The sequence below is a fragment of the Anomaloglossus baeobatrachus genome, chromosome 8 (assembly GCF_048569485.1).
Source record: "Anomaloglossus baeobatrachus isolate aAnoBae1 chromosome 8, aAnoBae1.hap1, whole genome shotgun sequence".
Lineage (NCBI taxonomy): Eukaryota > Metazoa > Chordata > Amphibia > Anura > Aromobatidae > Anomaloglossus > Anomaloglossus baeobatrachus.
This window is the reverse complement of record NC_134360.1, coordinates 229,373,266-229,398,428: the sequence shown is the minus strand read 5'-3', so window position 1 is coordinate 229,398,428 and position 25,163 is coordinate 229,373,266. Positions and strand designations below refer to the sequence as shown.

The 25,163-nt window shown below is 53.4% G+C and overlaps 1 protein-coding gene across 1 annotated transcript in view; it reads right to left on the bottom strand.

The window, feature by feature from the left end:
• The window catches only part of LRRC40 (leucine rich repeat containing 40), an 82,956-nt gene that overhangs the window by 24,983 nt on the left and 32,810 nt on the right, over positions 1-25,163 (bottom strand). The window contains exon 9 of the mRNA XM_075321125.1: positions 1,601-1,652. Within this exon, the coding sequence (XP_075177240.1) occupies positions 1,601-1,652 (52 nt within the window). The remainder of the gene's footprint in view (positions 1-1,600; positions 1,653-25,163) is intronic.

Genomic DNA, 25,163 nt, shown 5'->3' with positions numbered 1-25,163 from the left:
TGGCCAAGTAATGTGCTCAGTCTGCCTCTTTTCCCCAGTCTGCCTCTTTTCCCCAGTCTGCCTCTTTTCCCCAGTCTGCCTCTTTTCCCCAGTCTGCCTCTTTTCCCCAGTCTGCCTCTTTTCCCCAGTCTGCCTCTTTTCCCCAGTCTGCCTCTTTTCCCCAGTCTGCCTCTTTTCCCCAGTCTGCCTCTTTTCCCCAGTCTGCCTCTTTTCCCCAGTCTGCCTCCTCTACCAGTCTCCCCACCGACATCTTATTACCTCACATATAAGCTTCTTATACTATGAATGTCTTTTGTTCCTATAGCAACCAATCACAGCTCCTACTAATAACCTGTAGTTCCAGGCTCCATTTACTTTAATGAAGGCATGTTTTTTGGAGAGTAACTGTAAAGCGCGGGGTTAAATTTTCCTGTTAAAAGATAGTCTACGACGTTCCCTGAGTCACATGAGGTGCCTGTGCAAAATTTTGTGATTGTAAATGCGACGGGGCGGATACACTTTTCATTTCACTTTTTCCCCATTATGTAGATAGAGGCAAAATTGATTGGTAAATTGGAACGCGCGAGGTTAAAATTTCGCCTCACAACATAGCCTATGACGCTCTCGGGGTCCTGACGTGTGAGTGTGCAAAATTTTGTGGCCGTAGCTGCGACGGTGCAGATGCCAATCCCGGACATACACACACACATTCAGATTGATATATTAGATAGTTACAGTAACCAAACATCCAAATGGGTCAATAGGTTCTGTCTGGTGTCTAGAACCCACATGGGGGGGGGGGGGAATAAAAAATGGGCAATTGTGCATAGGCTCAGTATCCGCAAAAAGAAGATTTTTGGTACTCACAGTAAAATCTTTCTCGGAGCCTTCATTGGGGGACACAGCATAAACATGATATCCTGTGTCCCCCAACCAAGCGATAGAAAAAAAATAATTCTGCAGAAAGAAACAAAATGGATCATATGAGGACCACTGCCCCCTTGGGCCTCAACGAACAGATCAGCTTCTGCTGTTTCCTCTAGTAATTTTACTGAGTAAATACATCTCTCTATATAAGCTTAACATGATAATAGGCACCAATATAGTTTCTCTATCGCTTCATTGGGGGAAACAGCATAAACATTAACACAGTATCCTGTCTCCCCCAATGAAGGCTCCAAAAAAGATTTTACGGTGAGTACCCAAAATCTTCTTATCCCCCCACCTCTAACAGATGGCGTGATAACCTCTATCACGCTAAAATTTTAAACAATGCCCCCACGTACCTCTCTGACAGGTCTAGAAATAGGTTTAGTGCAGACATTTGTAGGTCCTGCCGGTGACCTCACTTGAAATTTTTGGCCACTAATATATTTGCAGAACCTACAATTTCCTCACCTAAAAGTACCCTAGCTCCTCTGGCCATGTCCCTGGTTGTTTGAGGGGGGAGGGAAGAAGTGTATGTACATCTGAATATTACCAAAAATTTCCACTTTTGCGAAGAATTGGGTGAATTTCACTCTGCAAAATCTACGAGTGAAGACAACCGAGTTGCCCCCAGCGATGCTCTATAGAACATCGGATGACACTTTGTTACCAACCTGCGAGGAAATAGAATTACCTGGAACTTGTATTCTGCCTCTCAAATACTTCAGTAGTTCCTGGGTACCTTTCTAAAATTTTGAAAAATAGAAGAATAATCATTATTGTTAATGGAAGACAGACAGACATACAGAAGACTGACCAGTTTTGTAATACTCTATGAGCCTTTTGCCTTCAGCCTCTCCTTTGATCAAGTAATTGACATCGCTCCAGATTAGGTTAAGGGTTGGTCCCTTTTAGTAAATGGGTCGGGATCACGTACACATCCCTGCTGGACTTTGCCTGTCCTGCTCACCCCCTCAGATGTGAGCAAATCAGGACAGAGGGATGGTCTGAATGGGGGGGGGGTGTTTGAGGTCGCAACCAATTTTGCAGGCTGACATCGGAGTTACTTTAGGGTCGGTTATCTAGTGCCTGGATTAATTTTGGGGTCTGAAGTCTAAGATCTGAGCATTTCAAATCATTGTGGGGTCTGGTATTTGGGGATTTTCTGTCAGTGGTTGAACATAATTTTGCTGCTACATTTTTAGCTTTTTCTTCAATAAAACGTTTGAATAATATCTTATTTTCCCAGGGGTTCACCAATACTTGAAGAAAACGGATTTTTGTGTACTCACCGTAAAATCGTTTTCGCTTAGCCATCATTGGGGGACACAGGACCATGGACCATGGGTGTTATGCTGCTTATACATAGGAGGACACTAAGTAGATGCACAAGCATAGCTCCTCCTCTGCAGTATACACCCCCTGGCCGGGCCAGGCAACCTCAGTTTTAGTACACAAGCAGTAGGAGAAAAAAAAAAACAGTAAAAACATCTCAACAGAGGAACATGAGAAAAAAAGAGTCATAACCAAATAAGGTACTGAGAGAACCAAGGCCCAACAGGGCAACAGGGTGGGTGCTGTGTCCCCCAATGATGGCTAAGAGAAAACGATTTTACGGTGAGTACACAAAAATCTGTTTTTCTCTGACGCCTCATTGGGGGACACCGGACCATGGGACGTCCTAAAGCAGTCCATGGGTGGGAAAAAATAAAAGAAGACAACACAACCCAAGGACTAGGAACCAGTCCTAGACAGCCTGGAGCACCTACTGAGAGGTGCTGTACTGCCGTTTGCAGAATTGTCCTACCCAGATTTGCCTCAGCTGAAACCTGGGTATGGACTCTGTAATGCTTTGAAAACGTATGTAGGCTAGACCAGGTCGCAGCCTTACACACCTGTTCCACTGAAGCCTGATGCCGAATGGCCCACGAAGCGCCAACTGCTCACGTGGAATGCGCCCGCAGCCCACTAGGAATGGGCTTGAGTTGCAAGCGGTAGACTTCCTGGATCGCAGAGCGAATCCAGCGAGCCAGAGTCGCCTTTGAAGCTGCCTGTCCCTTCTTAGGCCCCTCAGGAATGACGAACAAAGAGTCCATTTTCCTAAAGGGGGCTGTCCTGGATATGTAATATCTGAGAGCTCTGACGAGGTCTAACGAATGCAGAGACCTTTCCACCCTATGAACCGGGTGTGGACAAAAGGAAGGCAGAACAATGTCCTCGTTCAAATGAAACGGGGTAGAAACCTTTGGAAGAAAATCCAGAAGGGAGCGCAGAACCACCTTGTCCTGGTGAAAAATTAGAAAAGGCTCGCGGCAAGAGAGTGCTGCCAGCTCCGAAACCCGTCTGATAGACGTAATTGCCACCAGGAATGTTACCTTCCAGAACAGAAGAGCAAGGGAGGATTCCTTGAGAGGTTCAAAGGGAGACCTCTGGAGACCGTCCAAAACGAGATTGAGGTCCCATGGATCCAGCGGCCGTTTGTACGGGGGAACTAGATGGGAAACGCCCTGGAGGAAGGTCTTGACCTGCGTTTTTTGAGCCAGGCGGCATTGGTAGAAGATTGAGAGCGCTGAGGCCTGCCCTTTAAGGGAACTGAGAGCCAACCTGCAGAAAATCGAGAATTCTGGGGATGGCCAGAGGCAGAGGCTGGACGTTAGTTTCCCTGCACCATCAAAGGAAGATTTTTCACGTACGGTGGTAAATGCTGGATGAATCAGGCTTTCGGGCGCTGATCATGGTGGAGATGACCGCGGGAGAGAATCCCGCTCTTGTTAATACCCAGGTCTCAATGGCCATGCCGTCAGCTTCAGGGCTATGGAGTTCTGATGGGAAATGGGCCCTTGGGTCAGCAAGTCTGGGATGTCTGGAAGGCGCCACGGTACGTCTACGAGAATTTGTACTAATTCGGCGTACCAGGCGCGCCTGGGCCAGTCCGGTGCTATCAGTATCACCGGGACTACCTCTGCCTTGATTTTCCTGATTACCCGCGGCAGCAGAGGTAGAAATATGTAAGGCAGGCGGAAGTGGTGCCAGGAGCAGACTAGAGCATCCGCGCCGATGGACTGCGGATCGCGTGACCTGGCTATGAACGCGGGTACCTTTGCGTTCAACCTTGAGGCTATTAGATCCACGTCTGGTGTACCCCAGCGAGTGCAGATGTGTAGGAACACTTCTGGGTGGAGAGACCACTCTCCGGCAGCCAGGCCTTGGCGACTTAGAAGTCTGCTGACCAGTCCTCTACTCCCGGTATGTGTACCGCTAATATCACTGACCCTGTCGATTCGGCCCAGCTGAGGATCCTGTGGGCCTCGAGATAAGCTGCCTTGCTGCAGGTGTCCCCCTGCCAATTGATGTAGGCTACAGCTGTCGCATTGTCCGATTGGACTCGAATCTGATGACCCGCTAGCAGAGGGCAGAACGCCCTGAGCGCGAAGAAGATCGCGCAGATTTCCAGGATGTTTATGGGTAGGGAAGACTCCTGGGGCGTCCAACGTCCTTGAGCAGTGTGGTGCCGGTACACTGCTCCCCAGCCTAGGAGGCTGGCGTCCGTGGTCAGGACCAGCCAGTTCACTGGGAGAAAAGATCTCCCCTTCGATAGGGATGAGGACCGAAGCCACCAGCGGAGTGCGTACCTGACTGAAGGCGTCAGGTGAAGATGTCTGTCCGGGGAGAAGGGGCTCTTGTCCCAGGCCGCTAGAAGGGTTTGCTGCAGCGGGCGGAGGTGCAGTTGAGCAAAGGGTACTGCTTCCATAGCCGCCACCATCCTGCCGAGTACCTTCATGCTGAATCGAATGGAGCGAGACGGAGGATGTAGAAGGCAGCGTACCGCTCGTTGAAGAGCAATCGCCTTGTCCAGGGGGAGATAGATCAAGCCCCGACGGGTGTCCAGGGACATGCCCAGGAAGGTGATGGATCCTGATGGGATCGGGGATGATTTGTCTAGATTCACTAGCCACCCTAAGCGGGATAGGGTGTCCACAGTGATCTGTACGCTGGTTGAGCAGTCGCGGAAGGAGGGGGCCTTGATGAGGTCGTCCAAGTAAGGGAGAACGACTACTCCCCTGGCATGAAGGACGCTCATGGCGGCCGCCATGACTTTGGTGAAGACCCTTGGTGCGGTGGCAAGGCCGAAGGGTACAGCTACGAATTGAAAGTGGGAGTCCTGAACTGCGAAGCGGAGGAACTTTTGGTGATCTGGTGCGATGGGTATGTGCAGGTACGCATCCTTGATGTCTATGGAAGCGAGGAATTCCCCTTCGACCATGGATGCAATAATGGACCTTAGGGACTCCATTCTCAATCTCCGTACGTGCACATGTTTAGGTGTTTGAGGTCCAGGATGGGTCGAACTGACCCATCCTTTTTGGGGACCACAAAGAGGTTGGAAAAAAACCCCCCCGAACTTCTCGTCGTCTGGGACAGGTATTATCACTCCTGCTGTTTGGAGCGAGTGGATTGCTGAGAAAAAAGTTTTGCGTCGTTTTCGAGTCTTTGGGGGGTTTGAGAGAAAGAACCGACTCGGGGGTCGGGTCCTGGTAACCGGAAAACACAAGATCTCGTACCCATTTGTCGTCTGAGGCGGCAGCCCAGATGTGTTGAAAGAGCCGCAGTCGACCTCCTACAATGAGTGTGTCTTCCGGGGCGCCGAAGGAGTCATGAGGGGGGAAAACGTCGTGGCCGAGTCTCCCTAGTCCTGGACTGTTTCGGTCTAGGCTGCCATGACGAAGTGGGTTTCGGGGAGAGCTGAGAAGGTCGGTCCCTGCGTAGTCCGCGGCTGGCAGCGGGGACAGCACGGGATGTCGACCAACCAAATGAGTTCCGAAAGGAGCGGAACGAGGACTGTGGACGTCTGGTGAAGGTCGTCTTGGACTTCAGCTGGGAGAGGGAGGTACTCTTTCCTCCCGTGGCGTCAGAAATGAGCTTGTCCAGACGTTCGCCAAACAATCGGTCTGGAAAAAAGGGAAGACCCGTGAGAGACTTCTTGGAGGCAGAGTCCGCTTGCCATTGTCGGAGCCAGAGAGCTCTACAGATGGCTATGGTATTTGAGGCGGCAAACACCGCGCAGGTAGCAGCGTCCATGGAGGCCTGCATGAGGTACTCCGCCGCAGCCGCAATTTGAGCTGTTACCTCTGTGAAAGTATGAGTGAATTGGGATTCCTCAAGCGAAGTGTTAAGGGATTCTGCCCAGACCGAGATCGCCTTTGCGACCCACACAGAGGCAAAGGAGGGCGAGAGGGAGGAACCCGCAGCCTCAAAAGCAGAGCGGGCGAGGTGCTCCTCCTGTTTGTCTGTCGGGTCCTTGATGGAGGAACCATCGGGTAAAGATAGGAGCGTCTTTGTGGTAAGGCGGGAGACCGGGGGGGGTCGACCGAGGGCGGATCGGTCCAGCCCTTAGGGGCAGGTGAGGCAAAAGGGTACCGGGACTCCATGAGTTTTCGGTTACCGAAGCGCCGGTCAGGATTCTCTCTTTGCTTTGTGAGGATATCCTGAAACTCTGGGTTATCAGTGAAAACCTTTTTGGGGTTTCCTTGCCCTCTTAAAGGAGACCGCATGGTCAGTGGTAGTGGATGGGGGATCCTCCACATGCAGAGTTTGGTTGACTGCTGCTATAAGGGAGTCTATTGCAGTTTGATCATCTGGGGAGGATGAAACCAAGGAATCCTGGTACAAACAGCATTCTCCCTCCTCCAGCTCTTCAGAAGCCGTGGAGCGTGTGGGAGAGCCTGCCCTGTGTGCTCCCGAGGGAGAGCCATGGGGGAGAGTGCTGAGACACCCGGCCGTGTGCTCTTTTCCTGATCCCTGCAACCGGTGAAGCATGTGCCCGGATTACCTCAGAAAGATCCTCCATAGGGGTATTCTCAGGCTGCGTTCTGTACAGGGGCCTAGAAGGGTGTGGAGGACGACATTGCATAGCCAGCACCAGGTTCTGTGACAGTTTTTCCATGGATTGGGACAGAAACTGTGCCCATTCCGGTGGGCTGGGAGCTCTAGGCTCTGGGCTGACGGTTGCGGCGGTGGTGGCGGGGGGGGTCTTGGGGGGGCTATAGGGGCACAGGACTCACAGAGAGAAGAGGTGTGTTTACGTGGTAGCTCAGCGTGGCAGGCAGTGCAGGCTGAATAATCTCTTAGTGCCCTTACAATTCTGCATGTTCCTAATAGGTGTATGCCAGGAGGGGGAGCAATGCTCAGCAGAGCTACATGTGAAGCAGGTACCTCACCAGAATCAGCCGGATGGCCCTGTGTCCTCAGGAAGGAGTAAGCTCTGTGGAGAACTTCGCATGCTTTCCTGGGGGGCGGGGCTTAGCGCTAAAAGAGCGCCAAGAAGAAGTCAGTGTGCCCCCCTGCTGTCTGTAGCAAAAAACGGCGGGAAGGGAGCTTCTGACAGTTTTTCTCCCCCTCCTCCAGTCAGCACACAGCTTGTCGCCGGTGGATTATCTCTGCTGGCTTTCCTGCAATCAGAGCACGCAGCTAGAGCAAATAAACACAGTGTGAGTTCCTGAGCTCTGGGCCCTCCCCCGCCACTGGTAAATTATCTGTGCAGGATTTTCTGCAAACAGGGAGGGACTTCCCCCTCCTCCAGCCAGCACGCAGTTAGAGAAAAATTAAACACTGTGTTCAGGATCCCTGGGGCTCTCCTCCTTGCAATCAGCAAGGGACTTTCTCATAATAAATACTGTAAATTCAGCAGTCCTGGGAGCCTTCCCTGCACCGTCTTTTCTCCCTTTGTCTGGGAAACCAGTCAGGGGGGATCTCACCTTAACACTGCCTCCGTCCATGCAGTGGAAAAAGCAGAGTCAGCTTGCTGTGTCCGGCCACACAGGTGCCATGTTCAACTCAGAGCCTGCAAGGAGGGGCTGAGGAATTGTGCCTCTGCCCTGAGCTCTGGAAAATCGGTGTCTGTGGGACCCGTCGTCCAGTAAAAGGCAGCCCAGGATCCAGCGTCGCAGGAGGGGGTACGTGGAGGCAACATTCCGCGTTCCCGCCCGTTGATAGTATTGGGAGATCGGTCCCAAAAGGAAACCGTCGCCCTCAAAAAATAACAAAACCTTGAAAGATGTGCCTCCTACAGACACTAAGCTAAAACTGAGGTTGCCTGGCCCGGCCAGGGGGTGTATACTGCAGAGGAGGAGCTATGCTTTTGCATCTACTTAGTGTCCTCCTATGGATAGGCAGCATAACACCCATGGTCCTGTGTCCCCCAATGAGGTGTCAGAGAAATAGGGAAAGAAGGGAATTTTGTTTACTTACCGTAAATTCCTTTTCTTCTAGCTCCTATTGGGAGACCCAGACAATTGGGTGTATAGCTTCTGCCTCCGGAGGCCACACAAAGTATTACACTTTAAAAAGTGTAACCCCTCCCCTCTGCCTATACACCCTCCCGTGCATCACGGGCCCAACAGTTTTGGTGCCAAAGCAGGAAGGAGGAAACTTATAAATTGGTCTAAGGTAAACTCAATCCGAAGGATGTTCGGAGAACTGAAACCATGAACCAAAGAACAATTCAACATGAACAACATGTGTATACAAAAGAACAAACAGCCCGAAGGGAACAGGGGCGGGTGCTGGGTCTCCCAATAGGAGCTAGAAGAAAAGGAATTTACGGTAAGTAAACAAAATTCCCTTCTTTGTCGCTCCATTGGGAGACCCAGACAATTGGGACGTCCAAAAGCAGTCCCTGGGTGGGTAAAAGAATACCTCGATAAAAAGAGCCGTAAAAACGGCCCCCTCTTACAGGTGGGCAACCGCCGCCTGAAGGACTCGCCTACCTAGGCTGGCATCTGCCGAAGCATAGGCATGCACCTGATAGTGTTTCGTGAAAGTGTGCAGACTCGACCAGGTAGCCGCCTGACACACCTGCTGAGCCGTAGCCTGGTGCCGCAATGCCCAGGACGCACCTACGGCTCTGGTAGAATGGGCTTTCAGCCCTGTAGGAATCGGAAGTCCAGACGAACGGTAGGCTTCAAGAATCGGTTCCTTGATCCACCGAGCCAGGGTTGACTTGGAAGCCTGCGACCCCTTACGCTGGCCAGCAACAAGGACAAAGAGCGCATCAGAACGGCGCAGGGGCGCCGTGTGAGAAATGTAGAGTGAGTGCTCTCACGAGATCTAACAAGTGCAAATCCTTTTCACATTGGTGAACTGGATTAGGACAAAAAGAAGGTAAGGAGATATCCTGATTGAGATGAAAAGGGGATACCACCTTAGGGAGAAATTCCGGGACCGGACGCAGAACCACCTTATCCTGGTGAAACACCAGGAAGGGGGCTTTGCATGACAGCGCTGCTAGCTCAGACACTCTCCGAAGTGACGTGACTGCCACTAGGAAGACCACCTTCTGTGAAAGGCGTGAAAGAGAAACATCCCTCATCGGCTCGAAAGGTGGTTTCTGAAGAGCCGTTAGCACCCTGTTAAGATCCCAGGGTTCTAGCGGACGCTTGTAAGGTGGGACTATGTGGCAAACCCCCTGCAAGAACTTGCGTACCTGCGGAAGCCTGGCTAGACGCTTTTGAAAAAAACACGGAAAGCGCCGATACTTGTCCCTTGAGAGAGCCGAGAGACAAACCCTTGTCCATTCCGGATTGAAGGAAAGACAGAAAAGTGGGCAAGGCAAACGGCCAGGGAGTAAAACCCTGATCAGAGCACCAGGATAAGAAGATCCTCCACGTCCTGTGGTAAATCTTGGCGGACGTTGGTTTCCTGGCCTGTCTCATAGTGGCAATGACCTCTTGAGATAACCCTGAGGACGCTAGGATCCAGGACTCAATGGCCACACAGTCAGGTTGAGGGCCGCAGAATTCAGATGGAAAAATGGCCCTTGAGACAGCAAGTCTGGTCAGTCTGGTAGTGCCCACGGTTGACCCACCGTGAGATGCCACAGATCCGGGTACCACGACCTCCTCGGCCAGTCTGGGGCGATGAGGATGGCGCGGCGGCAGTCGGACCTGATCTTGCGTAACACTCTGGGCAGCAGTGCCAGAGGAGGAAAGACATAAGGCAGTCGAAACTGCGACCAATCCTGAACTAATGCGTCTGCCGCCAGAGGTCTGTGATCTTGAGACCGTGCCATGAATGCCGGGACTTTGTTGTTGTGCCGGGACGCCATTAGGTCGACGTCCGGCGTTCCCCAGCGGCAGCAGATCTCTTGAAACACGTCCGGGTGAAGAGACCATTCCCCTGCGTCCATGCCCTGGCGACTGAGAAAGTCTGCTTCCCAGTTTTCTACGCCCGGGATGTGAACTGCGGAGATGGTGATGTTCCTGTCGAGGGACGTCGACCTCCTGTCCCATTTGCGGAGAATGTCCCATTGGAGTGGACGCAGATGAAACTGCGCAAATGGAACTGCCTCCATTGCTGCCACCATCTTCCCTAGGAAGTGCATGAGGCGCCTCAAGGGGTGTGACTGGGCTCGAAGGAGAGATTGCACCCCTGTCTGTAGTGAACGCTGTTTGTCCAGCGGTAGCTTCACTATCGCTGAGAGAGTATGAAACTCCATCCCGAGGTAAGTTAGCGATTGTGTCGGTGTCAATTTTGACTTTGGGAAATTGATGATCCACCCGAACCTCTGGAGAGTCTCCAGAGCAGTGTTCAGGCTGTGTTGGCATGCCACCCGGGAGGGTGCCTTGACTAGAAGATCGTCTAAGTAAGGGATCACCGAGTGCCCCTGAGAGTGTAGGACTGCCACCACTGTTGCCATGACCTTGGTGAAGACCCGTGGGGATGTCGCCAGGCCGAAAGGCAGTGCCACGAACTGAAGGTGTTCGTCTCCGATGGCGAAACGCAGGAAGCGCTGATGCTCTGGTGCAATCGGCACGTGGAGATAAGCATCCCTGATGTCGATTGATGCTAGGAAGTCTCCTTGGGACATCGAGGCGATGACGGAGCGGAGAGATTCCATCCGGAACCGTCTGGTTCTCACGTGTCTGTTGAGCAGTTTGAGGTCCAGAACGGGACGGAATGATCCGTCCTTTTTTGGCACCACAAACAAGTTGGAGTAAAAGCCGCGACCACATTCTTGAAGGGGAACAGGGATCACCACTCCTTCTGCCTTCAGAGTGTTCACCGCCTGAAAAAGAGCATCGGCTCGCTCGGGGGGCGGAGATGTTCTGAAGAAACGAGTCGGAGGACGAGAGCTGAGCTCTATCCTGTAACCGTGAGACAGAATGTCTCTCACCCATCAGTCTTGGACATGTGGCAACCAGGCGTCGCAAAAGCGGGAGAGCCTGCCACCGACCGAGGATGCGGTTTGGGGAGGCCGAAAGTCATGAGGAGGCCGCCTTGGGGGCGGTTCCTCCGGCGGTCTTTTTAGGACGTGACTTAGACCGCCAAGAATCAGAGTTCCTCTGGCCCTTCTGTGGCCTGTTGGACGTGGAGAATTGAGATCTGGCTGAGGGCCGAAAGGACCGAAACCTCGGTTGTATCTTCCGTTGCTGAGGTCTCTTTGGTTTGGGCTGGGGTAAGGACGAGTCCTTTCCCTTGGATTGTTTAATAATTTCATCCAATTGCTCGCCAAACAGACGGTCGCCAGAAAATGGCAAACCGGTTAAGAACTTCTTGGAAGCAGAGTCTGCCTTCCATTCGCGTAGCCACATGGCCCTGCGGACTGCCACTGAATTGGCGGATGCTACCGCTGTACGGCTCGCAGAGTCCAGGACGGCGTTCATGGCGTAGGACGAAAAAGCCGACGCCTGAGAGGTTAAAGACACAACCTGCGGAGAAGAGGCACGTGTGACTGCATTAATCTCAGACAGACAAGCTGAGATAGCTTGGAGTGCCCATACGGCTGCGAATGCCGGAGCAAAAGACGCGCCTATGGCTTCATAGATGGATTTCATCAGGAGCTCTATTTGCCTGTCAGTGGCATCCTTGAGCGATGAACCATTTGCCACTGCTACTATGGATCTAGCCGCCAGTCTGGAGACTGGAGGATCCACCTTGGGACACTGAGCCCAACCCTTAACTACGTCAGTGGGGAAGGGGTAACGTGTGTCATTAAGGCGTTTAGTAAAGCGCTTGTCCGGAAATGCTCGGTGCTTCTGGACCGCATCTCTGAAGTTGGAGTGATCGAAAAACGCACTCCGTGTACGTTTGGGAAACCTAAATTGGTGTTTCTCCTGCTGTGAAGCTGACTCCTCTATTGGTGGAGTTGGAGGAGAAAGTTCTAGCACCTGGTTGATGGACGATATAAGATCATTTACTATGGCGTCCCCTTCGGGTGTATCCAGATTGAGAGCAACGTCAGGATCAGAGTCCTGATCTGCCACCTCCGCTTCATCCTCCAGAGAGTCCTCATGCTGAGACCCTGAGCAGTGTGATGAAGCCGAGGGAAGTTCCCAGCGAGCCCGCTTAGCCGGTCTGGGACTGCGGTCCGTGTCGGAGTCCTCACTGTGGGACCTAGGAGTCACCCCAGGAGCAGTTTGCTGCGCCGACCGAGGGGGGCCTGGGGGCAATGATTCAACAGTGCCCGGGGCCTGTGTTACCGGTCTGGACTGCAAAGCTTCTAGTATCTTAGCAGACCATTTGTCCATAGACTGAGCCATGGATTGTGAAAGAGACTCAGAAAGTTTCTCAGCCAACACTGCAAACTCTGTCCCTGCCACCTGGACAGTGGCAGCCGGTGGTTCTACCTGGGCCGAGGGTCCCACCAGTGCCTGAGGCTCCGGCTGAGTGAGTGTCACAGGGGCCGAGCATTGCACACAATGAGGGTAGGTGGAACCTGCAGGTAACATAGCCGCACAAGAGGTACAAGTTGCAAAATAAGCCTGTGCCTTGGCACCCTTGCTCTTTGCAGACGACATGCTGTTGTCTCCTCTTAGAGCAATCAGTGAGGGTATATAGCCAAAAGCAAAAAATGCAGCCGAACAGAGCAAATGTATACACAATATGGATATATATATACACACTTCGGCACCCAGGGGGGCCAGCACCTGGTAACTGGTGCGGCTTATCGACCGCCCTCAGCGGTTGTGTGTCCACCAGATTCCCTGCCTGGGCCTCCCAGAGTTGTGGAGCTCGGTCTGAAGTTCTCCACCGGCAGCAGTGTGATAACAATGGCTGCCAGCGTTCTCAGAGGAGGAGGGAGCCGTGGGCGTGCCTCAGAAAGTGCGGGAATCTGGTGCCCCACAGTGCTCAGTGAGGGGGGAGGAGGATACCCAAGTATGCTCCAGCCCTCACCGCTGACGTCCAGTCTAGCGTCCCGCCCTTACCCCTGACTGGCAGGCCCGGGGGCGGGAGTATGCGGTACTAGGCCGCAGAAGCCGGGGACTAAATTTAGTAACGTGGCCGGCAAACAGGCGCGGTCGGCGCGGTAGTCCCGGCGACACAAAACACACAGCAGCCGCTGCAGCGTCTGTTACACAGGCGCTCTATGCGCCGTCCCCAAGGGGACACAGAGTACCTCTGAGAAGCAGGGCCTGTCCCTGATGATACCCGGTCTCCTGTCTGTCAGATTCCCTCAGGGGCTGCGGAGGGAGCCCGGTCCCAGTGCATGGTGACCGGTTAGGATCCCACTTCTCCCAGAGCCACTAAGGGATGGGGAAGGATAACGGCATGTGGCTCCAGCCTTTGTACCCGCAATGGGTACCTCAACCTTAACAGCACCGCCGACCATAGTGGGGTGAGAAGGGAGCATGCCGGGGGCCCTGGGGCCCTCTTTTCTTTCATCCGATAAAGTCAGCAGCTACTGCTGACTAAAATGTGGAGCTTGCGTGAATGTGTGCCTCCTTCAACACAAAGCATAAAAACTGATGGGCCCGTGATGCACGGGAGGGTGTATAGGCAGAGGGGAGGGGTTACACTTTTTAAAGTGTAATACTTTGTGTGGCCTCCGGAGGCAGAAGCTATACACCCAATTGTCTGGGTCTCCCAATGGAGCGACAAAGAAAAGAAGATTTGCCAAGACCTGTAATAGATCTTGGCGGACGTTGGCTTCCTGGCCTGTCTCATGGTGGCAATGACATCCTGAGATAACCCTGAAGACGCTAGGAGCCAGGACTCAATGGCCACACAGTCAGGTTGAGGGCCACAGAATTCAGATGGAAAAACGGGCCTTGTGACAGCAAGTCTGGGCGGTCTGGAAGCGCCCACGGTTGACCCACCGTGAGATGCCACAGATCCGGGTACCACGACCGCCTCGGCCAGTCTGGAGCGACGAGAATGGCGCGACGGCAGTCGGACCTGATCTTGCGTAACACTCTGGGCAGCATCGCCAGAGGAGGAAACACATAAGGCAGTCGAAACTGCGACCAATCCTGAACTAACGCGTCCGCCGCCAGAGCTCTGTGATCCTGAGACCGTGCCATGAATGCCGGGACTTTGTTGTTGTGCCGTGACGCCATGAGATCGACGTCCGGCGTTCCCCAGCGGCGACAGATCTCTCGAAACACTTCTGGGTGCAGAGACCATTCCCCCGCATCCATGCCCTGACGACTGAGAAAATCTGCTTCCCAGTTTTCTACGCCCGGGATGTGAACTGCGGAGATGGTGGAGGCTGTGGCTTCCACCCACTGCAGAATCCGCCGGACTTCCTGGAAGGCTTGACGACTGCGAGTGCCGCCTTGGTGGTTGATGTATGAGACGGCAGTGGCGTTGTCCGACTGGATACGGATCTGCCTGCCCTCCAGCCACCGATGGAAAGCCAATAGGGCTAGATACACTACCCTTATCTCCAGAACATTGATCTGAAGGGAAGACTCTATCGGAGTCCAGGTTCCCTGAGCCCTGTGGTGGAGAAAAACCGCTCCCCACCCTGACAGGCTCGCGTCCGTGGTGACCACAGCCCAGGTTGGGGGTAGGAAGGATTTTCCCTGCGATAGAGAATTGGGAAGGAGTCACCACTGAAGTGACGTCTTGGTTGCAAGGGAAAGAGAGACGTTCCTGTCGAGGGAAGCCGACCTCCTGTCCCATTTGCGGAGAATGTCCCATTGGAGTGGCCGCAGATGGAATTGCGCGAACGGCACTGCCTCCATCGCTGCCACCATCTTCCCCAGGAAGTGCATGAGGCGCCTTAAGGGGTGTGACTGACCCCGAAGAAGTGATTGCACCCCTGCCTGCAGAGAAAGCTGTTTGTCCCGCGGTAGCTTGACTACCGCTGACTGTGTATGAAACTCCATCCCGAGGTAAGTCAGTGATTGGGTCGGTGTCAACTTGGATTTCGGGAAGTTGATGATCCACCCGAACTGCTGGAGAGTCGCCAGAGCGACGGTAAGGCTGTGTTGACACACCACCCGAGAAGGGGCCCTGACTAGGAGATCGTCTAAGTAGGGAATCACCGAGTGGCCCTGAGAGTGCAGGACCGCCACAACGGATGCCATGACTTTGGTGAAAACCCGTGGGGCTGTCGCCAGGCCGAAAGGCAATGCCACGAACTGAAGGTGTTCGTCCCCGATGGCGAAACGCAAGAAGCGTTGATGTTCGGGTGCGATCGGCACGTGGAGATAAGCATCCTTGATGTCGATCGATGCTAGGAAGTCTCCTTGTGACATCGAGGCAATGACCGAGCGGAGAGATTCCATCCGGAACCGTCTGGTTCTCACATGTCTGTTGAGTAGCTTGAGGTCCAGAATGGGACGGAATGATCCGTCCTTTTTTGGCACCACGAACAAGTTGGAGTAAAATCCGCGACCACGTTCCTGAAGGGGAACGGGGATCACAACTCCTTCTGTCTTCAGAGCGTCCACTGCCTGAAAAAGTGCGTCGGCCTGAGCGGGGGGCGGAGAGGTTCTGAAAAAACGAGCCGCAGGACGAGAGCTGAACTCTATCCTGTAACCGTGAGACAGAATGTCTCTCACCCATCGGTCTTGAACGTGTGGCCACCAGGCGTCGCCAAAGCGGGAGAGCCTGCCACCGACCGTGGATGCGGCTAGGGGATGCCGAGAGTCATGAGGAGGCCGCCTTGGAGGCAGTGCCTCCTGCGGCCTTTTGGGGGCGTGACTTGGACCGCCACGCATAGGATTTCCTCTGGCCTTTCTCCGGCCTGCTGGACGAAGAGGATTGGGGCTTGGCGGAGGGACGAAAGGACCGAAACCTCGATTGTATTTTCCGTTGCTGAGGTCTCTTAGGTTTGGACTGGGGTAAGGAGGAGTCCTTTCCCTTGGATTCCTTAATAATATCATCCAATCGTTCGCCAAACAAGCGGTCGCCAGAAAATGGCAAACCGGTTAAGAACCTCTTGGAGGCCGAGTCTGCCTTCAATTCGCGCAGCCACATGGCCCTGCGGACTGCCACAGAGTTAGCGGATGCCACAGCTGTACGGCTAGCAGAGTCTAGGACTGCGTTCATGGCGTAGGAAGAAAAAGCTGACGCTTGAGAAGTCAAGGACGCAACCTGCGGAGCAGAATTCCGCGTGACAGCATTAATCTCAGCCAGACAAGCTGAGATAGCTTGGAGTGCCCACACGGCTGCAAAGGCCGGGGCAAAAGACGCGCCCGTGGCCTCATAGATGGACTTCACCAGGAGCTCTATCTGCCTGTCAGAGGCATCCTTTAGCAATGAGCCATCTGCAACCGATACCACAGATCTAGCCGCCAATCTAGAGACTGGAGGATCCACCTTGGGACATTGAGCCCAACCCTTAACGACTTCAGAGGGGAAGGGGTAACGCGTGTCAGTGAGGCGCTTAGTAAAGCGCTTGTCCGGAACCGCTCTGGGCTTATGGACAGCGTCTCTGAAGTTGGAGTGATCGAAAAACGCACTACGTGTACGTTTGGGGAACCGAAACTGGTGTTTCTCCTGCTGAGACGCCGACTCCTCTACAGTAGGAGGCGGGGGAGAGAGATCCAACACCTGGTTGATGGACGAGATAAGATCATTCACTAAGGCGTCCCCTTCAGGTGTATCAAGGTTAAGGGCGACGTCAGGGTCAGAGCCCTGTGCTGCGACGTCCGCCTCGTCCTCCAGAGAGTCTTCAAGCTGGGAACCCGAGCAGCGTGAAGAAGTCGGGGAAGATTCCCAGCGAGCCCGCTTAGCCTGTCTAGGACTGTGGTCCGGGCAGGAGTCCTCCACGTGAGACCTAGGGCCCAACCTGGGAGCGCGCTGCGGCGCGGACCGAGAGGGGCCTGGAGGCGACGATCCAACAGGGGCCGGGGCCTGTGTAAGGACCGGTCTGGACTGCAAAGCTTCTAGCAGCTTGGCAGACCATTTGTCCATAGACTGAGCCATGGATTGTGAAAGTGACTCAGAGAGTTTCTCAGCAAAAGAGGCGAACTCTGTCCCTGCCGCCTGGACAGGGGGAGCAGGGGGGTCTACATGAGCCGAGGGGCCCACTAGTGACCGAGGCTCCGGCTGAGCAAGCGAAAAAGGGGTCGAGCATTGCTCACAGTGAGGGTAGGTGGAACCCGCAGGTAACATAGCCCCACAAGAGGTACAGATCGCAAAAAAAACCTGTGCCTTAACAGCTTTGCTCCTTGTGGACGACATGCTGTTGTCTCCTAGGAGAATGATCACTGAGGGTATATGGGCAAAAAAGGGTATACAGCCTGACCGAACAGAAATATATATATATATAAATACGTATCTATTCCGGCACCCTAGGGGGACCAGCACCGGGTGACCGGTGTGGCTTACCGACCGCTAACAAGCGGAGTGTGTGTCCTCCAGATTCCCTGCCTTAGGTCCCCCGGAGCTGCAGAGCTCTTCACTGAGAATCCTCCACCGGCAGAATGCCAAAAGAAGGGAATTTTGTATACTTACCGTAAATTCCTTTTCTTCTAGCTCCAATTGGGAGACCCAGACAATTGGGTGTATAGCTACTGCCTCCGGAGGCCACACAAAGTATTACACTCAAAAGTGTAAGGCCCCTCCCCTTCTGGCTATACACCCCCAGTGGGATCACTGGCTCACCAGTTTAGTGCAAAAGCAAGAAGGAGGAAAGCCAATAACTGGTTTAAAGACCAATTCAATCCGAAGAAACATCGGAGAACTGCAACCATTCACATGAACAACATGTGTACCGAAAAAAACCCTAAGAAAACAGGGCGGGCGCTGGGTCTCCCAATTGGAGCTAGAAGAAAAGGAATTTACGGTAAGTATACAAAATTCCCTTCTTCTTTGTCGCTCCATTGGGAGACCCAGACAATTGGGACGTCCAAAAGCAGTCCCTGGGTGGGTAAAAGAATACCTCGTGGTAGGGCCGTCAAACAGCCCTTTCGTACAGGTGGGCAACCGCCGCCTGAAGGACTTGTCTACCTAGGCTGGCGTCTGCCGAAGCGTAGGTATGCACCTGATAATGCTTGGTAAAAGTGTGCAGACTCGACCAGGTAGGTGCCTGGCACACCTGCTGAGCCGTAGTCTGGTGCCGTAATGCCCAGGACGCACGCACGGCTCTGGTAGAATGGGCATTCAGCCCTGAGGGAACCGGGAGCCTAGCAGAACGGTAGGTTTCAAGAATTGGTTCCTTGATCCACCGAGTCAGGGTGGATTTGGAAGCTAGCGACCCTTTACGCTGACCAGCGACAAGGACAAAGAGTGCATCCGGGCGGCACAGGAGCGCCGTGCGGGAATGTAGATCCTGAGTGCTCTCACCAGATCCAACAGATGCAAATCCTTTTCAAATTGATGGACTGGATGAGGACACAAAGAAGGTAAGGTGATATCTTGATTGAGATGAAAGTGGGATACCACCTTAGGGAGAAAGTCCGGAATCGGACGCCGAACCCCCTTGTCCTGGTGAAGACCAGGAATGGAGATTTGCATGACAGCGCTGCTAGCTCGGACACTCTCTGAAGAGACGTGACCGCTACTAGAAAGGCCACTTTCTGTGAAAGACGGAAAAGGGAAACAACTTTCAAAGGCTCGAAAGGCGGCTTCAAGAGAGTCATTAGAACCTTGTTCAGACTCCAGAGCTCTAATGGCCGCTTGTACGGAGTGAGAGAAGACAAACTCCCTGCAGGAACGTGCATACCTGCGGAAGTCGGCTAGGCGTTTCTGAAAAAATACAGATAGCGCTGAGACTTGTCCTTTAAGGGAGCTGAGCGACCAACCATTTTCCAACCAAGATTGTAGGAAGGAAGGAAAAATAGGCGATGCCAATGGCCAGGGAGAACTCCTTGAGCAGAGCACCAAGATAAGAATATCTTCCACGATCTGTGGTAGATCTTGGCGGACGTTGGCTTCTTGGCCTGCGTCATGGTGACAACCACTCCTGAGATAATCCTGAAGACGCTAGGATCCAGGACTCAATGGCTACACCGTCATGTTCAGGGCCCAATTGGAACAACAAGTCTGGTCGGTCTGGTAGTGCCCACGGATGGCCTACCGTGAGGTACCACAGATCCGGGAACCCCGACCTCCTCGGCCAATCTGGAGCGACGAGGATGGCGCGGCGACAGTCGGACTTGATCTTGCGCAGCACTCTGGGCAACAATGCCAGAGGTGGGACACATAAGGTAGCCGGGACTGCGACCAATGTTGAACTGAGGCGTCCGCCGCCAGAGCTCGATGATCGTGAGACTGTGCTATGAAGCCGGAACAAAGTTGTTGTGCCGTGACGCCATTATGTCGACGTCCGGCATCCCGCAGCGGCGACAGGTCTCCTGAAACCCGTCCGGGTGAAGAAACCATTCCCCTGCGTCCATACCCTGGCGACTGAGGAAGTCTGCTTCCTAGTTTACCACGCCTGGGATGTGAACTGCGGATATGGTGGATGCCGTGTTTTCCACCCACGTCAGAATCCGCCGGCTTCCTGAAAGGCTTGCCGGCTGCGTGTTCTTCCGTGGTGGTTGATGTATGCCACCGCTGTGGAGATATCCGACTGAATTCGGATGTGCTTGCTTTTCAGCCACTGCTGGAAGGCTTGTAGGACAAGATACACTGCTCTGATTTCCAGAACATTGATCTGCGGGGTGGACTCTTGCTGAGTCCACGTACCTTGAGTCCTGTGGCAGAGAAAAACTGCTCCCCACTCTGATAGACTCGTGCCTGTCGTAACTACCGCCCGGGATGGGGGTAGGAAGGACCTTTTTTCTGACCATGAGGTGGGAAGAAGCCACCACCGTAGAGATTCTTCGGCCGCCGGAGAAGGGAGACGTCTCTGTCGATGCGTCGACTTCCCGTCTCATTGGCGGAGAATGTCCCATTGTAGTGGACGCAGATGAAACTGCGCAAAAGGGACTGCCGCCATTGCTACCACCTTACGTGAGAAGTGGATGAGGCGTCTCAATGTGTGCGACTGATCCTAAGGAGAGATTGCAGCCTTGTCTGTAGTGAACGCTGTTTGTCTAGCGGAAGCTTCACTATCGCTGAGCGAGTATGAAACTCCATGCCTAGATATGTTAGTGATTGGCCCGGGGTCGGATCTGACTTTGAAAAGTTGATGATCCTCCCGAAACTCTGGAGAGTCTCCAGCGCAGCGTTCGGCTGTGTTGGCATGTTCCATAAGAGGGTGCCTTGACAAGTAGATCTCCCAAACACGGGATCCCAGAGTGACCTTGAGATTGCAGGACTGGTACTACTGCTGCCATGACCTTAGCAAAGACCCGTGGGGCTATCGCCAGCCGGCAGGCAGAGTTACGAACTGAAGGTGTTCGCGTCTTATAACAAAGCGTAGAAACGCTGGAGCTCTGGATCAATCGGCACGTGGGGATAAGCATCCTTGACGTCTATCGATGTTAGGAAATTTCCTTGAAACATTGAGGCGATGACGGAGCGGGGGGATTACATCCGGAACCGCCTGGTGTTCACGAGCTGGTTGAGCCGTGTTAGATCCAGAACGGGACGGAAATACTCGTCCTTTCTTGGCATCACAAATAATTCGGAGTAAAAACCGTGACCTTGTTCCTGAAGAGGAACGGGGGTCGCCACTCGTTGTGCCTTTAGAGTGCCCACCGCCTGCAGAAGAGCAGCGGCTCGGTCGGGAGGTGGAGAAGTTCTGAAGAATTGAGTTGGAGGACGAGAACTGAACTCTATCCTGTACCCGTGAGACAGAATGTCTCTCACCCAACGGTCTTTGACCTGTGACAGCGAAATATCGCCAAGGTGCTACCGACCGAGGATGCGGAGAGAGGAGGCCGCAAGTCATGAGGAAGCCTCTTGGAAGTGGGTTTTCAGGCTGTCTTTTTTGGGCGTGACTGAGCCCGCCAAGAAACTGAGCTCCTCTGATCCCTTTGAGTCCTCTTTGGACGAGGAGAAATGGGACCTGCCCGAGCCTTGAAAAGACCGAAAACCCCGACTGTCCCTTGGTATGTTGGGGTTTGTTTTGTCTGGGCTGAGGTAAGGAAGAATCCTTACTCTTGAACTGTTTAATGATTACATCTCACGCACACTAAACAGTCGGTCAGCAGAACAAGGCAAACTGGTTAAGCCCTTTTTTGGAAGCAGAATCTGCCTTCCATTCAATTAACACCCAGGCCCTGCGTAAAAACCACGGAGTGAGCGGACGCCACTGCCGTACGGGTCGTAGAGTCCAGGACAGCATTAATCGCATAAGACGCAAATGCAGACATTTGAGCGGTTAAGGATGACACTTGCGTAACAGATGTACGTGTGACCGTGTCCATCTGTGTAAGACAAGCTGAAGTAGCTTGGGTTGCCTCTACGGCTGCGAATGCTGGAGCTAACAGCGCGCCGATAGCCTCATAGATGGATTTCGACCAGAGATCCCTCTGTCTGTCAGTGGCATCTTTAAGTGCAGCCCCATCTTCCACTGCAACTATGGATCTAGCTGCAAGCTGGAGATTGGAGGATGCCCCTTGGGACACTGGGGCCATTGCCCACGTCAGGGGGTAGGGATAACGTGTATCCTCAGCCGTTTGGAGAAGCGCTTAACTGGATAAGCGTGGTGTTCCTGGACTGCCTGTGTAAAGTCAGGGTGGTCAAGGAAAGTATTTAATTTACGCTTGGGATACGTGAATGGAATTTCTCCTGCTATGAAGCTGACTCTTCCACAGGAGGAGCTGGGGGAGAAATAACTAACATTCTATTGATGGACGCTATGAGATTATTGACTATGGCGTCACCATCAGGTGTATCCAGATTGAGAGCGGTCTCAGGATTAGATCTTGAGCAGCTACCTCCGCCACATCACACAGAGAGTCCGCTTGCTGGGACCCTGACTAGTGTGATGTGGCCGCTCATAGTGAGCCTCTCAGACTATCTTCCGTGTCAGAGCCGTCACTCTGGGAAGCACATGACCCCTCGGAGCTCAAGTTGTTCCCACTGAGGGGGACCATGGATAATGTGAACAGTGGCCATGGATTTGAGAGACTTGTCTGGACTGCAAGGCTTCTAGTATCATAGCCATAGTCTCAGAAAATCTGTCAGTAAATACTGCAGGCTCCGTCCCCATGTCCTGGACGGTTAGCAGAGACTCCGTATACAATGGGGGTCTATGTACCCTGCCGGCCATATAGCCGTACATGCTGTACCGGCTGCATAGAAAAACATGTGCTTCTGCACCTCTGTTTTACACAGACAATATGCTGTTATGTCCTCCGCACAATCAAGGAGGGTATATACAAACATGCAGCTAAACAGTGCAATGCATAGTGAATAAGCATATATGTATATGTGCACTTCGGCACTAGTGGGGTCAGCCCCACAGGTGCTGCTTAACGCCTGGCACAGCGGTTGTGTGACTATCCGAATCCCTGCCAGGGATTCCTAAACTTGTCTCTTCTGTCGCTACAGAAAAACACTGACAAGAATGGCTGCCGGCGTCCTGTGTAGAGGAGGAAGCCGTGGGCGTGCCTGAGAAAATGCGGGAATCCGGCTTCACAGTGTACATAGTGAGAGGGGTGGAGTATGCAAAGCATACTCCAGCTCTCAGCGCTGCCGGTTTCACAGCGCACACAGTGAGAGGGATGGAGTATGCAAAGCATACTCCAGCTCTCAGCGCTGCCGTGCTGTGCAGCGTCACGCCCCTACCCTGACTGGCAGGTCTGTGGGCGGAAACGAAGTGAGACTAGGCCGCGCAAGCCGGGGACTCGAGTGATAAGCGCGGCCGGCATATAAGCCTTGGTCGGCGCGGAAGTCCCCGGCGCACCACAAGTCCCAGCTGCGCCCGAAATAAAAATGGCAACGGCGGTTAGCGCGGTAGTCCCCCAATACACTAACACACCCAGCGAGCTGTAGTGTGCGATGGCACTAATGCGGGCAGCGCCGCCGTCCCTGGCGCACTAACACACCCAGCAATGCTGCCGTGTGTCCGTGCGCGGTCCTCACAGGGACACAGAGTACCTTAACGTAGCAGGGCCATGTCCCTGAGGATACTCCGCTCCATGTCCAGCAGATTCCCAGGAGCTGTGGATGGAGCACGGCCTCAGTGCCTGGAGACCGATAGGATCCCACTTCACCAGAGCCCTCAGGGGGATGGGGAAGGAAAACAGCATGTGGGCTCCAGCCTCCGTACCCGCAATGGGTACCTCAACCTTAACAAACACCCGACAAGAGTGGGGTGAGAAGGGAGCATGCTGGGGGCCCTTTAGTATGGGCCCTCTTTTCTTCCATCCGACATAGTCAGCAGCTACTGCTGACTAAACAGTGGAGCTATGCGTGGATGTCTGACCTCCTTCGCACAAAGCACAAAACTGGTGAGCCAGTGATCCCACTGGGGGTGTATAGCCAGAAGGGGAGGGGCCTTACACTTTTGAGTGTAATACTTTGTGTGGCCTCCGGAGGCAGTAGCTATACACCCAATTGTCTGGGTCTCCCAATGGAGCGACAAAGAAAATGGCTGCCGGAGCTCTCAGGGGAGGAGTGGAGCCGTGGGCGGCGCCAGGAAAGTGCGGGAATCTGGGGTCCCCACAGTGATCAGTGAGGGGGGAGGAAACATGCAGGATGCTCCAGCCCTCACATCCGACGTCAGGTCGGCAGTCCCGCCCTTACCCCTGACAGGCAGGCCCGGGGGCGGGATTTTTGAGACTAGGCCGTGATGAAGCCGGGGACTAAATTTGAGACCGCGCCCGACAAGCAGGCACGGTCGGCGCAGAAGTCCGCCGGCCTTCTCAATTCAGCAGCTGCCGCAGCGTCCGGGAAGAAGGTGCGCTCCCTGCACAGTCCCCAATGGGGACACAGAGTACCTTTGAGTTGCAGGGCCCGGTCCCTGAGGTTGAATAGACTCCGGTCCGGCAGATTCCCACAGGGGCTGCGGAGGGAGCACGGTCCCAGTAAATGGATGACCGGTCAGGATCCCACTTCTCCCAGAGCCGCTAAGGGATGGTGAAGGAGACGGCATGAGGCTCCGGCCTTTGTACCCGCAATGGGTACCTCAACCTTAACAACACCGCCGACGTAGTGGGGTGAGAAGGGAACATGCCGGGGGCCCCGTGGGGGCCCTCTTTTCTTCCAACCGACATAACTAATATGAGAATGCATGAGTGGATGTGTGCCTCCTTCCACACAAAGCATAAAACTGAGGAGCCCGTGATCCACGGGAGGGTGTATAGGCAGAGGGGAGGGGTTACACTTTTTAAAGTGTAATACTTTGTGTGGCCTCCGGAGGCAGAAGCTATACACCCAATTGTCTGGGTCTCCCAATGGAGCGACAAAGAAATTGTGATATAATGAAGAAGATATGAATAAATTTGGATCTAAAAATAAACACCAATGCTCAAACAGAATATATTAAGAAAATCAAACCAAATCCAAGTTGGGGAGTAGCAGTGGGTCGGTGATCTCCACAGATTTAAGACACCTAACCATAACATCTAAGAACTAACAAAATCCGAATGCAAAGCATAAACATAGTAAACAGTTCCAGGAAGAATACACCCAAAAATGTATAGATTCATAAAACAAATGGATTCCAGCGCTGGAAGAACCGGGCCAAATAGACATATCGCAAACTTCACATCTACTTACTTTATTAAAACCAACCGCAAGGTGGTCAGACATAAGGATATCAAAACATAAGGCAGTGGGGGACAAAAACTTACATGTTTCGGCCTAGGCCTTAATCATGGTTAAAGGTCCAGTCACACTAAGCAACTTACCAGCGATCCCAACAACGATAGGGATCGCTGGTAAGTTGCTAGGAGGTTGCTGGTGAGATGTCACACTGCGACACTCCAGCGATCCCACCAGCAACCTGACCTGGCAGGGATCGCTGGAGCGTCGCTACACAAGTTGCTGGTGAGCTCACCAGCAACCAGTGACAAGCCCCCAGCGCCGCGTGGAAGATGCTGCGCTTGACCACTGCACGGAGCTACACGTGCAGAGAGCAGGGAGCAGCGCACACTGAGCGCTGGCTCCTTGCTCTCCTAGTTACAGCACACATCGTGTTAATTACCCGATGTGTACTGCAGCTAAATGTGCACAGAGCAGGGAGC